General features: G+C 41.2%; 1 protein-coding gene across 1 annotated transcript in view; it reads left to right on the forward strand.

The window, feature by feature from the left end:
* Positions 1-15,879, forward strand: part of MTR (5-methyltetrahydrofolate-homocysteine methyltransferase) — a 109,883-nt gene that overhangs the window by 46,687 nt on the left and 47,317 nt on the right. The window contains exons 14-17 of the mRNA XM_068232142.1: positions 1,133-1,273; positions 8,835-9,020; positions 11,560-11,739; positions 11,962-12,078. Coding sequence (XP_068088243.1) covers positions 1,133-1,273; positions 8,835-9,020; positions 11,560-11,739; positions 11,962-12,078 — 624 coding nt within the window. The remainder of the gene's footprint in view (positions 1-1,132; positions 1,274-8,834; positions 9,021-11,559; positions 11,740-11,961; positions 12,079-15,879) is intronic.

Below are 15,879 nucleotides of genomic sequence, written 5' to 3' on the forward strand. Positions count from 1 at the left end.
TGCCCCCTTTATTCCTCTGCTGTCCCCTGTGTGCCTCCTTCATTCCTCCTGTGCCTCCTTTTGTCCCCCTTTATGCCTTAATCTGTCCCCCATTGTGCCTCCTTCTGCCCCCATTGTGCCTCCTTCTGTCCTTTTTTGTGCCTCCTTCTGGCCCTCATGCATTCTTCTATCCTCCTGTACCTCCCGCTGCCCCTCTGTGTACCTCCTTCTGTCCTCCTGTGCCTCCTTCTGTCCTCCTTTGTGTGCCTCCTTTTCTACCCTTATGCCTCCTTCTGTCCTCCTTTGTGACTTCTTCTGACCCTCGTGCCTCCTTCTGTCCCCCTGTGCCTTCCTATGTCCCCCTGTGTGCCTTCTTCAGTCCTCCTGTGCCTCTTCTGTCCCCTTTTGTGCCTCCTTCTGTCCCCCTTTGTGCCTCATGAAAGTGGAGCCCTGCCTATGTGTATTTTCTTGTGAAACACTGCCCACATTATGTGTATATGTTTTGGTGAAACGCTGTCCGCACCCACGGGGGTGGGTGGGGGGGTTGCCACAGATTTTCTCGCTTGGAGTGACAAAATGGCTAGAGGCGCCCCTGGTTGAAATAACTGTACAGTGGTCAGCAACAATTAAACTACCGACAGGAGGTCATTACAGTGTCACCTGTCACATAAGATAACATTTCTCTGTCTCTACATGCTCTGTAACTACATTCCTAAAGGTGGCCACTATCCGTCCAATTTCTAGTGAAAAATTGTTTGAGAGATCAGAAATTCTGATCAAATTGGTTGTAAATAATCTCCTTTGATGGGCACAATCGATTAAACGATTATAAAAATAATCATCCAATTGGAGTTTCGTCAAACCAAAATTTGGATTTTCTTGTTGGTTGTGATAGGAAGCAAATATTGGTTCGTTGATGGTGACGTGAATGATTTCACTTCCAATCAGAATTATCTGATCCCACAAACAATTTTTCGCTAGAAATTGGATTCTTAGTGGCCACCTTTAGACAGTTCAGATTTAAATGGTGCCTCCTATGGTTCTTTTTTTAACCTTCTGATAAATGTTTGCTGGTAGTTCTTGCTTGATACTCGAGAGAACTGTCCCATTACAATCTGAAATGTATAACCATCCTAATGTCTTCTTTTAACAGGAAGCTTTGTCAATTGCTAAAGCACAAGTAGAGATGGGCGCACAGGTTCTGGATATAAACATGGATGATGGAATGCTGGACGGTCCAAGAGCCATGGCAAAATTCTGCAATTTTGTTGCATCTGAACCAGATATTGCCAGGGTGAGTCATTCCTTTTCATTTAATTGACTTGTTTGCCCCGTGTCTTGCTATATACTTATGTACAAGGTTTTTACCAAGAGCAACTGGCAACAATTGCAAAATGGCACGACCTGTAGATGTTTAGCTAAATACACAACTGAAATGTTGTTTTGTGATCATTTTAGATGACAGTTTGGCAATGATTGGCTATATCTTAAACAGCCTATTTTATTCAATGGAGGCAGAAGGGAAGGATGAGGACTACAGTAGAAGAACAGTATCATATGGGCGATTTTGATCATATCAAATAGACCAGATAATGTTTCTATTGTGCAGGTTCAAGAACATTTGGGAAATAGTGATCACAACATAACATTTGATCTGGTAACTGATAGGTCGCAGAGCAGCGGGATAACTAAAATTATGAATTTTTGAAAAGCATAGTTCAATCAACTCAGGCATGTACTAAGTTTGGACTGGGATAATATACTACAAGAGAAGGACACTGAAGGGAAATTGCAAACTTTTAAAATTATTCTCAATCAATATTGTAGTAAATATATCCCATATGGAAACAAAATGTCTAGGAATAAAAAAGGCCTCTATGGATGAATAGAAAGATTAGAGATAAAATTAAGTGGAAAAAAGAATGCCTATAAGGTCCTAAAACAGGAGGGGACCGAGGCTGTATGAAGCAATTAGAGTGCAATAAAACTTGTAAAAAAATAAATTAGGCTGGCAAAGATTGAAGCTGAAAATCAAATCGCTAGGGATATCAAATTAACCCAAAGAAGTTTTAGAAGTACATTAAGGTTGACGGTATTGGACTCCCAAAGGATGAGGGTGGGAACTAAATGGTAGATGACCAAGGTAAGGCGGAGTTATTAAATGCTTTCTTTGTTTCTGTCTTTACGAGGGAAACATCGCTGTTGCAAATTACAGCTGATGGGTTTCAATCTTACAATTGTAATATTAGATACTTAGCGCAGGAAGAAGTGAAGGCAAGACTAAATAAATTTAAATATAGATAAGACTCCTGGCCCGGATGGCATATGTCCTCGGGTCCTAAGGGAATTACGTTCAATTATCAATAAACCCCTTTATCTTATCTTTTGCTACTCTCTATCAACTAGCAGAGTTCCAATAGATTGGCATAAAGCACACTGTTTCCCATTATTTAAGAAAGCAAAAAAATCAGATCTGGGAAATTATAGACCTGTAAGGTTAACGTAAGTTGTCTGCAAACTATTTGAGGTGTTTCTAAGAGATACTTTACAAGACTTCATAGCAGAAAATATTCTTATTTCTCAGCATCAGCATGGGTTTACTAAGAACAGGTCCTGTTTGACTAACATGCTCAGCTTTTATGATGTAGTGAATGCTATTGTGGATATTGGGAATGATGTAGATGTGACATACTTGGACTTAGCAAAGGCCTTCGACTCTGTTGCCAACAAAAGTCTGGTGCAAAAGTGGAGGATGCAAGGACTGGGGAAGAGTCTGTGTGCATGGATAGGTAACTGGGTAATGGACAGAAAACAGTTGTGATCAATGGATCTTATTCAAAATGGGTGACTTTTAGCAGTGAGGTCCCACAGGGGTCAATACTACAGGGATTGGACAAAATAATGGAAACACCTTGAAAATCAACAAAATATATTTTAATACGTTGTAGGTCCACCTTTTGCGGCAATTACAGCCTCAATTCTCTGAGGTATTGATTCATACAAATTGTGAATTGTTTCCAAAGGAATTTCAGCCCATTCTTCAGTTAAAACACCCTCCAGTTCTTTTTGAGACGATGGTGGCGGAAATCGACTTCTTACTTGAATCTCTAATAACGACCATAAATGCTCGATAATGTTGAGGTCAGGGGATTGTGGTGGCCACATGAGATGCTCAACTTTATTAGAATGTTCCTTGTGCTATTCTTTAACAATTCTAGCTGTATGGATTGGGGCATTATCATCTTGAAAGATGGCATTCCCCTCCAGAAACCGTTCTTGAACCATAGGATGAACTTGGTCGCCCAAAATTCCTAAATGGTCTCGGCTGTTAATTCTTCCATGAAGGGAAATCATTGGCCCGGCGGATTTCCAAGAAATAGCACCCCAGATCATCACAGAACCCCCGCCATGTTTTACGGTTGGGAGAAGGCAGTCTGGATGAAATGCTTCTTTCGGCTGTCTCCAAACATACACTCGGCCGGAGGTTGGAAATAAGGTAAACAATGATTCATCAGAGAAAATCACATTTTTCCACTGCTCGAGGGACCAATTCTGGTGGTTTCTACACCACTCTAAACTCTTCGAAACATTTGTCTTTGAGAGCAGAGGTTTTCTAATTGCAGTTCTTCCGTGAAATCCAGATTTGTGCAGCTCCTGACGAACAGTTTTTGTGGAAACTGGGTTCTTTAGGTGTTCATTCAGCTCTGCAGTGATTTTAGGAGCCGTGGTCTTACGAGCTTTTCTAACAATTCGATTTAGAGTCAGACGGTCTCTCTGACAACTTCGACTATCGGCCTCAACTGTGCTTTGCTGAGGATGTTTTTCCTTCTCTTTCAAAGGCAGTCATTACTTTTCAGACAGTACATCTTGAAATGCCAAGCATTCGGGCAGTTTCTGTTACAGTAGCGCCCGCCATACGAGCACCAACAATTTGGATTCTTTGAAAGACTGAGAGATCTGCTATTTTTATAAATTATAACCCAACTTTGGTTTAAATATCTGTAAAAAAATTATTTTTTTTAAACATATCAAATAACAAAAATAATAAACAAAAAAAATTTAACATGTCAAGTTTTGATTGCTTAAAGGGAACCAGAGACGAAGCACCCTCGTGTATTTTACCATATATATCAGTGGGAACATTAGAGAAAACACCTACCCTGCTCTCATTGTTTCATTCTTTACTGCTGAGCCTGCTTCTAATCAGCCCTGATAAAATCCCTGACTTAGCATTCAGTCTGGCTTTGCTCAGGAATGATTATAGCTGAGTCTGCCTTTTCTGGTGTCTTTTCAAGCCCAAGCCTGCCCCCTTGTGGCTCTGCTCAGGAATCATAGCTGAGACATAGCAAGGCCAGACTGAATGCTCAGTCGGGGATTTTATTAGGTTTTCACCATGATGTTGCGCTCAGTCCTCAATCTTCCTGAGAGAGGTGTGAGACATGTGAGAGGTGACCGGTGCCGATGTGGTATTGTGATACGCAAATGATAGTGTTTTATGTACACAGTTTTAACTTGGAGGCCATTGGGTGCCTTATTAAAGCAGTTTTACGCAATGAAAAGTTTTTTGGTGTTTTTAGGATATAAGCAGCAAGGATTTATTGATATGCAGAAGTGAAAACAATGATCCGGTGAGCAGGGGCACAAAGGGGGTGTGTGATCTCCATGTCCTGTTGGTGATTATTTACGTTTCCCTCACGCAGTGTGTGTAAGCACAAGGGTGTACTGATGAGGCAATATTTCACAATGAGGAGGCCTGCTCTGCTGTGGTTTTATTTTTAAGGTTCTACAGATTGATGTGATCGTGTGTGGACCATTGGCGCGACTATTGTTCTAACTTTTAATTGGGGATTTTATTAGGTCTGATTAGAAGCAAGCTGAGCAGTGAAGAATGAAACAGAGAGCAGGGTAGGTGTTTTCTCTAACGTTCCCACTGAAATATATGGTAAAATACATGAGGGTGCTTCGTCTTTGGTTCTTTTTAAAACCTGTTCAAAGATTATGATGCCAAAATGTTAGGTGTTTGCATTATTTTGTCCAACACCTGTAGGTCCAGTGCTCTTCAATTTATTTATTAATGACCTAGTAGATGCAGTAGTAAGCAATGTTGCTATTTTTGCAGATGATACAACATTGTGCAGAATCATCAAGTCTCAGGAAGATAGTGACATATTGCAACAGGATCTGGATAGGATGGCTATATGGGCACATAAATGGCTGATGAAATTCAATGTTGAAAAATGTAAAGTCATGTGTTTTGGTCAGACCAATGGTCTAGCACATACAAAATAAATGGGATACAGATGGGGACGTCAAACTTGGAGAGGGACTTAGGAGTACTGATCGACAACAAGTTAAATAATCGTATTCAGTGCCAACACGCTGCAGCTAAAGCAAATACAATTTTGGGATGCATTAAAAGGGAAATAATAACTCGGGATGCTAGCGTAATATAAGGGCTGTGGAGTCGGAGTCGTGGAGTCGGGCAATTTTGGGTGCCTGGAGTCGGAGTCAGGAAAAAATGCTCCGACTCCGACTCCTAATGAATTTGTAACTGTAATTAAAATAGAAAATATGATAAAATGTTCCATTTCTCAGATAATAGTCATTAAAAATAATGTATATATACACTATATATACAGTAATAGCTGTGCTTAGTCCACAAAAATGAAATAAACCAATCAAAATTAGTTACTTGTGCTGCTTCAATAAAGCAGTCCCCGTATTTTTAAGGTCAGATATACATATCTGATTGTGACTGTATATATGATGTGTACACAGGAATCTCTTATATATACTAAATAACATCTATGCTCTAAGAATAAAGCCTGATGTGTAGCTGTGTCACTAATAGAGATGGTCAACGAGATGGAAATAATTCTGCATTGATGCTGATTTATGCAAATGTATGCACTCCCTTTGCTGATGAAATCAAATAATTTGATATGTTAAAATTTGGTTTGGTGACTACAAATTAAAGGGTAACTGAGACGGAGGAAAAGTAAAGTTTTATACATACCTGGGGCTTCCTCCAGATCCCTTCAGGCTAATCGGTCCCTCGCTGTCCTCCACCACCCGGATCTTCTGCTATGAGTCCTGGTAATTCAGCCAGTCAGCGCTGTCCGGCCGCATGTCGCTCCCACAGCCAGGAACATTCTGCACCTGCGCAATAGTGCTGCACAGGTGTAGTATGCTCCTGGCGGCGGAGTGTGTGCATGCGCACTACGCCCGACTGGCTCAAGTACCTGGACTCATAGCAGAAGATCCAGGTGGTGGAGGAGGACAACAAGGGACTGATTATCCTGAAGGCGGCTGGAGGAAGCCCCAGGTATGTATAAAACTTTAATTTCATCTGTAACAGGTTTACTTTGTTACACAGTAGTACTATACTCTACATATGCACTCCCCACAGAGCTGCAGGGAATTCACTGAGAATGCTGTGCACATTGAACACAGAGGTGTTGTCTGTTTACAATCTCCTCATTCCCCTGCAGAGTACCTGCACATCATTCTTACATGTACCCACACTTGCCTAGGGCCTGATAGATGTTCTTTGTTCCGGTTTGTACCTTTTACAAGTACTCTTACCAAGGACTAGTTTTAGTCTAAAGGGAATAAATATAGTAGTCTACATATCCTTCTCACTTCAGTTGTCTTGTAAAATTCCTAAGCGTTGGCAGTTAAGAGACGAATTTCACGTTACATACTTTTAATCAACAAAATTGTAATATGCAAATTAGAGGAGTCGGAGTCGAGGAGTCGGAGTCGGTGGAATCCTAAACTGAGGAGTCGGAGTCGGTGGATTTTTGGACCGACTCCACAGCCCTGCGTAATATTGCCCCCGTTTAACTCTCTCTGGTAAGGCCACATCTGGAATATGGAATTCAGTTCTGGACACCACATTACAGGAAAGATATTGCAGTTTTAGAGCAGGTGCAGAGACGAGCAACAAAATTGATACGTGGGATGGAAGGTCTCACTTACCAAGAAAGGTTAGATAAATTGGGTTTATTTAGTCTGGAGAAAAGACGCCTTAGAGGGGATCTAATTAACATGTATAAATATGTCAGAGTTCAGTATAAAAAGCTTGGCGGATGAGCTTTTTGTCCCTAGGCTTTTACAAAGGACTAGGGGACATGATATGCGCATGGAGGAAAAATGTTTTAGCCATTCATTTAGGAAAGGGTTCTTTACAGTAAGAGTGATTAAAATGTGGAATGCATTGCCACAGGAAGTAGTTATGGCAAAATCTATATCTGCATTTAAAGTGGGCTTAGATGCTTTCCTTGTGTTGAAAGACATCCATGGCTATAATTACTAGGTAATGCCCAATGATGTTGATCCAGGGATTTTATCTGGTTGCCATTTGGAGTCGGGAAGAAATTTTTTTCCCTTTTTGGGCTAATTGACATATGTCTTTTTTTTCAACCCCAATTAAAAAAAAAAAAAAAAAAAACCCAAAAAAAACCTATGTGCACAGCTTTACTGTCTGGTCAATTTAGACAGGTTTTTTTTTCCCATCTCTGCTTTTTTCACTATCTGTGGAGTAGTGAGAAGGAAGTGCTTTGTAAGCAACGTAAGCCGTGCTGACATTTGGGTTGACCAGTTGTTCCAAAATGCTAACTAGGCAAAATTCTGGACCGGGGAGCCAAAGATTTCTGCACAGGTACTTCTCCAAGTACACCAACTATGGACCTTGAGTGACCAGTACAGCTCATCTGCTATTATGTAACTGTTTTTGTTCTTCTGTGTGCTGAATCCTGCCCTGCGTAGGCTGTGCTTTGCTGTATGCAGGCTCTGCTGCTGTCTCCAGATGATCATGGCCCATCAATACTTCTTTCCCTTATGTGAGATCACCTACCTCTGTGCTCTCCCACCTCAGTCAGGGCGAATTTTCACTCTTGGTTTGTGCATTCACCTTGTGGCCAGATTGGGTTGGTGGATGGAAGTTTGGCCTGTGAAACTGTAATGGTGCTATGTCCACTCAGTTATTCACACACTACCTCCACCATATGCAGTATGTGTCTGAAGAGGTGATATGTTGGGAGGTCTGCTGAGTGGAGATAAAGATAGCAAGTGATGATGATGAGGTTGAACGAAGAGTGATAATTTTCTGCCTGTTCCTATGTTACAATAATTCCTAATGTCTTTTCCACTTACATTATTTGAACCATTGTACGTAGGTCTGTATAGGTCAACTTTAACAAGTAAAGAAGTATGCCGTACTGTATACTATTAACTACACTTACATTATTTTAGCTTTACTATGTCTCTTAAATCCATGTCCCAATGTTGTTTTACTTTCAGTTAAATCCCAAGTACAGGAAAAAGTGAATTTTGTTTTCTATATTATGGGACAGAATGAGAGCCTCTTAAGATTTTGCTGTTCGTCTATGCCCTGTTGTGGAGATTTTTTACTCTTGGGACCTCTATCAATCACCAGAGCATTAAACTGAGCCCTGGTGGTCCCTGGAACAGGAAGATGACCATAGTAATGAAGACTTGACAGAACATCTAAGCGTACATAAGCACATGCAATGCTTGTCCCACAAAATCATGTCTGTAACATTTTTATCCCAAGGGAATAAGGCACTCTGTAAAAATAAAATACATTCTCAAAGGCTGGGGAAAGTAAATGAGTTTTATGACTGTTTCTCTAGTAATTTCCAGGGTTGGGTCTGTAGCGTTTGCACAGGTTAACTTTGTCCCTTATGAGCTGTACACACACATTCTGCAGCAGTATTTTGTCGTCCTAGTCATTGTGATGCTTCATGCAGACTCTATTAGTCAATTGCTGCAGTCCTGTTATCTTTGTTGAATAGAGGTGTTAATTTATGTTATTACCTCTTTGTTTGCAGGTTCCTTTATGTATCGACTCATCTAACTTTGAAGTCATTGAGGCAGGGCTGAAATGCTGTCAGGGTAAATGTATAGTGAACAGTATAAGCCTGAAAGAGGGAGAAGAGGACTTCCTTACAAAAGCCCGAAAGATAAAGCAGTTTGGTGCAGCAGTGGTCATCATGGCTTTTGATGAAGTTGGACAGGTATGTAAGGTCTTCTTCTACCACATCCCTTTATAGTAAATCTTTTAAAGAAAGGTTAAACTTTTGTTGAAAAATTGATGTAGCATACACCGTTGCTGCACACGCTGTTTTGTAATATGTAATATTATTAAATTGCTCTTACTACTATGCCCCTACGCTATTTCAAAGTTAAAATAATATTCAAATGTACTACAATATACTCTCGGCAACTGTCATTCATAGAGGTTAATAATTTTGATAATACATAGTAGGGGTTTAAATACTCCATACATTCTAGATATAAATACATATTTATTAGCATATAGATCATAAAAATCTTTAAATGATGATCTAACTTTAAAGAGACTCTGTATCAAAATGTTCAGCCTTAGTTCTTCTATCCTATAAGTTCCTTTGCCTGTTCTAATGTGCTCTGGCTTACTGCAGCCTTTCCTAATTGCACAGTGACTGTGTTATCTATGTTATATGATCTAATCTATTTTCTTCTGTCGGCACAGTCGGGCTAAGGCTGGAATGCGTGGAATGTGCAGGGCTGCTTGTGATTTGTAGAAGCTATGCACACCCCCTCCAGGCCCCCAGCAGGCTCTGTATGACTCACACACTCTGCTTATGCGAGCCTATCACAAGCTGGTTAGTTTGTTTGTAACCACTGCCTAAAACTGGCAATTACAAGCCAGGTTTGCAACAGAGAGTGGCAGAAACAGCACAGAGGGGCCCAGGAGAACATAATGAATAGAATGGTATGCTTTTTGCTGTAAAAATGTTAGAGTAAAGATTCTCTTTAATACAGTTTTATAAAGGTTGGATGCGACTTCCAGTGACTTTGTTGGTTGGATCTCAGTCCACCAGGTACTGGAAGATTCAGCTCCATGGAAAATTGCAGACAATGAGCAATATTATAGTGTTTATTTGCATACATCTTATATTGCATTGTTGAATAAGATTTATGGCATACACTGTTCTATAATAGTTATTCTGCTCTGTTGAAATTGGTCTAATAGTTTGTTTGATGTAATAATCATACTGCTATTGATATGCCTTTTTATGAAAATGGCTGTATTTAAAAACCCCAATAAAAATTATTGAAACCTTACTTCTATGCCCTCATATTACCTAATTCCTAATAATAGGCACCCAATAATAATACACATTACCTAATAATATCGCCTAATAGAATCACTTTTATTCTCCAGGCTATACGAATGGTAAGGTGGCCATACAGAGTACAACCAAATCATTAAGATTTTCATTTTATTTGATGAAATCAGGGCTTTGGAGTTGGTACAAAAATCTTCTGACTCCTTAGTTTAGAATTCCACTGACTCAGACTCTTCCAATTTGCATATTACAATTTTGTTGATTGAAAGTATGTAACGTCACTGCCAAAGCTTAGGAATTTTAAAGCTATATTAAGATGGCATTTGCTTTTGGGAACTGAAAGCTCATTGCCAGACAACTGACACTACCCTGTCAGCCATCATGGCCTGTCGATGTGAATTCCCCCATCAAGTTGTCTGTATATAATAAGATTAACTGAAGCCCCATATCAGCTGGGTTCCAGCATGTAGCCGAAAAAAGGCCTCTGCCTTTCATATCTGATATAGAAAAGGCCAAGGCCATTTTCTGCAAGGAGGCGGATCTATGCACTAGAGCCCGGCTGATATGGGGTTCCATTGAATTCTGTTAAACAGACAAATTACAGGAACTCAAAATCAGTAAAAATCTGTTCATTGGTGGGGATCTCAACAATTCTCTCAACCCAAGTTTAGACTCCAGCAAGAAAAATAATGGAAAATACGATGACTGCTTTATTGCAGCAGCACAAGTAACTATTTTTTGATTAGTTTATTTAATTTTGTGGACAAAACACTGCTATTACTGTATATATAAGTTATTTATGATGACTATTATCTGAGTAATAGAACATTTTAACATATGTTCACTTTTAATTACAGTTTACATTTATGAGTCAGTCAGTGTATTTTTTCCAGTGTACCAAAAAATTGCTTCGACTCCACAGCCCTGGATGAAATGATTGATTGCATAGGAAATTCCACTTTTTTCTTGATTAATTCTGTAGAAATATTTGATATATACCTAAGTGGGTGTAGTGAAATCGATCTCTAAAATAAGTATATTTTTTTCACACCATGTGTAGCTATGTTTAGAAATCCATTCCATTGTTATTGTGGGGAGGTTAAAATAGATAATGTAGGATAAGAAAAAAAATGTAATTTGCTTTTTTTAAAATTCAGAATCAGAATCAGAATTATTTATTTCGCCAAGCATGACAGGATCATGCCTGGAATTGGGTTTGGCACATTACAAAGCTCAACGTCTACAAGGACATGAATAACAGTGCATTAAACAAGAGAGATACATGATAAAATTCCTTGCGGATGTTCTTGCCCGAAGAAATGAAATATGTCATAGTCCTGTTTAGTTAATGTATACATTACCGGTATAATATATGGTATGCTAAGCATTGTATTTGTTGCCCCATTCAGTATTGATTATCTAATTGTCTCTCTTCACTAAGGCTACAGATGCAGAGAATAAGGTCAGCATCTGCACAAGAGCCTATAACCTCTTGGTTAACAAATTGAATTTTAATCCTAATGATATCATTTTCGACCCAAATATTCTGACAATTGGCACTGGCATGGAAGAGCACGACAAGTATGCCATCCATTATATTGAAGCTACTAGAATGATAAAGGTGAGTGGCAGTCAGTATTCATACAGACTTTGATTATTTTTTTTTTTACCTACTTTATTCGCTTTTTAACTTTTTTCATTGCATGCATTAGTAGACCAGTGCTTTATGTTTGCATTTGAGCAGCAGCTCTCCTGAAAACTAAGCAGAGTTCATAAAATCTTTGTGTGGCTGTGCAAACTCATGGCTTCAGTAACATCAGATATCTGCATTGTTGTTGTACAGGATACTCTAAAGGGGGCGAAGGTCAGTGGTGGCCTTTCCAACCTCTCCTTTTCATTTCGTGGGATGGAGGCTATTCGTGAAGCAATGCACGGGGTGTTTCTTTATCATGCTATTAAGGTAAGAGTGCATCTAGGAAGCTCAGGCATAGCAGGATTATTATTTAGGCCATGTTCACAGTGGCTATTGCATTCCCTGCGACAGCAGGAGCGTAACGAATCTGGTAAGCAATGCCGCACATTGTGCTCGCGTTGCATCTGGTTTAGTGAATCCTTCTTCAGAGGGTTAGTGGGTATAAATTTTGTACATCTATCAGTCTCAGCACTGGTTTTCCTCAGGGCTGTGTGCAGAGCCCCCTACTCTATACTCTCTACACTCATGATTGTGTTCCTGCCCAGCATAGTAACACTATCATTAAAGTGGTTCAGAGATAAACTTTTACTCATTGCATAATCGTGTTCCGCACATATAGTTTATAGGGCATTCCTTAACCCAAATACTTTTTTTGTAATACTCTAATTCCCTATAAACTAAACAAGCCTCGCCCACGGCTTTTCCAGAGTGCCTTGGCACTCTCAGATCCATGTAGCAAGGGCTTATGGGAACTCAGTCTGGGCAAGATGAGGAGGAGATTACTAGCCAGACAGTGCAGAAGCAGAGGGGAGGAGGGAGGAGGAAAGGGGATTGAGCTGAGGGCTAGAGATGCAGTTGCAGCTTGCCTGTGTGTAATATAACAAACAAAACATGGCCGGTCTCATTGTATTATAGGTATAAGTAAACATAAACTGATGAAGCTTTTTATAGCTAGATTTTCTGTGTAAACTATCTAAACTTTAGATAAGATATATAGACATGTTACTTGTTATAGTTAGTTTTTCATCTCAGATCCGCTTTAAGTTTGCTTAAAGGAGTTATCCGGCAAAATGTATGAAAATAAGCACTACTTACCGGGGGCTTCCTCCAGCCCCATTCTCCCAGCACGTCCCTCGCCGCATCTCTCACCACAGCTGTTCGCCGCATCTCTCACCACAGCTGTTCGCCGCAGCTCGCTCCCCGGCGATGACATCAGGGCGACCTCCGGGTCGGGCTGTACTGCACTGTCAATCACCGCCTCGTGGGCCGGAGCGGACTGCGCAGGGGCAGCTGGACGCAGCGACACAGGGAGATTATTATAGAGCAGGGCTTTTCAACCCTGTCCTCAAGTACCATCAACAGTGCATGTTTTGTGGAAATCCACAGAGGCAGTTAATCAGCTCTACTGAGACACGAATTACCTCACCTGTGAATGTTTGTGGTTTTCTGCAAAGCATGCAATGTTGGTGGTACTTGAGGACAGGGTTGAAAAGCCCTGTTATAGAGTATTTATGTGGCAAAAGTGAAAAGATACCGGGCACCAGCTGGATTGCAAAAGCTAATTTATTTCATCCCATCCATAGACAGACACCATAGATCAGGCAGTAGGTCTAAGGGCCCGTTCACACTGCACGCGTTTCCAGCCGCGTTTTGGAAACGCGTGCAGGTGGCCGACACGCAGGACATCAGACATTGCATAGAGTGCAATGTCTGATGTTCACACTGCATGCGTTCCGGACCTGTGCGGTCCGGGAACGCATGCTGCACGCAGATTTTACAAAAACGCGCGGCTGTCCCATTCACTTTTCAGTGATGGGATCAGCCACGCAACGCATACGAACGCGGATGGCGTGCGTTCGTACACGTTGCGGTCCGCATGCGTGGCCGTCCGCATTTTGCAGTCTGAACGGGCCCTTACAGCCGTTTCGCAAGCTGGCAATGCTTGCTTCCTCAGAGACCTCTGGTGCCCGGTATCTTTTCACTTTTGCCACACAATTGAGGTCTTAAAAACCGGAGGCACAGTGAGCAAGTGCTAAGGACCCCCCAGAAGGTTGCCTTGCCAGTGCAGCATTTGGTGCCGATTGTTCTTCTGTCTACATATCACGAGTTATAGAGTATTTACTATGGACCTTTTCCTGATAGTGATTCTGTTCCATCACAGATTGGATCGTTCTTGATCAGAAAAAAAAAAATATTTTCGTTTTTCATTTGATTTGATCGTTTGTCAAATGCGAAAAATTAACGTTGTTATACCATGTACGGGCACCATAAGCTGGGACACTGCAATTATCCATTGGAGGTTGCTTAGATCAAGGCCCTGATATAGTGTGTTTGTTGGCCAGGCGTGAATGGTGTTTGGCAGGTGTCAGGGTGACTGAGGAAAAGCATGATGCAGATTCAATGCAGGGATGTGACCTGTGACTCAGCTGATTCATGATTTTATGCTAGGAATACACCGTTCTTTTTAAGCTGATTAGATGGTTCGATAGATAATTTCCGACATGTCCGGTCTCCCTCTTGAATCTTTGGCCGCTCGTTTTCTATAGAAGTGAATGGAAAATAAGAGAATCGTTTGCAGGATTGAGCGGCAAAAAGGATCGAGAGCAGAAACGCATGGCAGAAACGAACCGTGTATTCCCAGCACTAGGGGTGGGAGGGAATTGCAGTTTGTAGGGGAGTTTAACCACTTGAGGACCGCAGTGTTAAACCCCCCCCCCCCCCCCCCCAAGACCAGGCCATTTTTCTTGAAATTGGCCACTGCAGCTTTAAGGCCAAGCTGCAGGGCCGCACAACTCAGCACACAAGTGATTCCACACCCCCCCCCCCCTCTTTTTTTCTCCCCACCAACAGCTCTCTGTTGGTGGATTCTGATCGCTCCCCCAGTGTTTGTTTGTTTTTTTAATCAATATTTTATTATTTTTATGTTTCTTTATTTTATTTCATCCCCGCTCCCTCCCTACCCCTGCCAGCCAATCGGCGTGGCCGGCTGTCCATAGGCTTCAGCCTATGACAGCGGATCACTTCCGCACTAACAGAGGGGACAGCCATGTCACATGGCTGTCCCCAGTACAGCGCTGCTGCAGATCGCAATGCTGTACAGCATAATTAGATGGCGTCTAACAGTCTCCAAGCGACGATCGCTGCTGGGAGACTGAAGGCGGAGCTCCTCTCCACCTTCCAAGCAGGAGATACTAGTGCAGCCTGGCGCGATCTCCAGCTAGCCCCATAGAGAGGCGTGGAGCGGTATTGGGGCTGCCGCCGCATTCACGCCAATTGGCATGGATCGGTCGGCAAGTTGTTAAACATAAAGTCCATATGCAATTCACTTTTTCTCCGGGGCTTTCTCCTAGGTGATATTTTTAAACTTGTAGATAAAATGCCTTTTAAGCCACTAGAAAGAAAATACTCCAAATAATTCTGATAGCACTTTTTCGTCTACTTTTTGGTACTTGAGTAGTTGAAAAGTGCTGGAAAGTTATTTTAAATTGAAAATGAAAAATGATCTCCTAGGAGAAAACTCAGGTGATAAAGTAAATTGCATATGGCCCTTACTGTTCAATTTGGATCTTGCAATAAAGGTTGCTATATTTCCATACGTCTGCTGATCACCATTTTTATTATTTTCTTAAATTTTATTTTTGTACTGTGAAAATTGAAATTCCCTGAATTGCATGTGTATGGATCGAGCCATGTCTGTCACCAGAATGCTTTCAGTTTCTAGTAAGAGACTGAATACTTTCATTTCTCTACTTTCCCACACTCTCATCTAGTTATGAGCCATACAAGAATTTACCTCATAAAGCCATGGTTTCACACTGCCTTGGAAGTACATAACATTTTTTTTAACAAGGCGTTTTCACATCATTCTGTAAATAAATTATATAGCATTTTAACCAATTTCGGACCGACGCAGTACAAATCTACGTCGGGCGGGTGGCGCTGTGGTTCTGACCGGACGTAAGCTCTACGACCCATTCACCGCACGTCCACCCCCATTCCCGCCGCTCTCGCAGCTTTCTACCTGCTGCAATGTGCTGCCCTGCTGCCTCTATGGCGGCAGAGCACTGT

The sequence above is a fragment of the Hyperolius riggenbachi genome, chromosome 4 (genome assembly GCF_040937935.1).
Source record: "Hyperolius riggenbachi isolate aHypRig1 chromosome 4, aHypRig1.pri, whole genome shotgun sequence".
NCBI classification, from domain to species: domain Eukaryota; kingdom Metazoa; phylum Chordata; class Amphibia; order Anura; family Hyperoliidae; genus Hyperolius; species Hyperolius riggenbachi.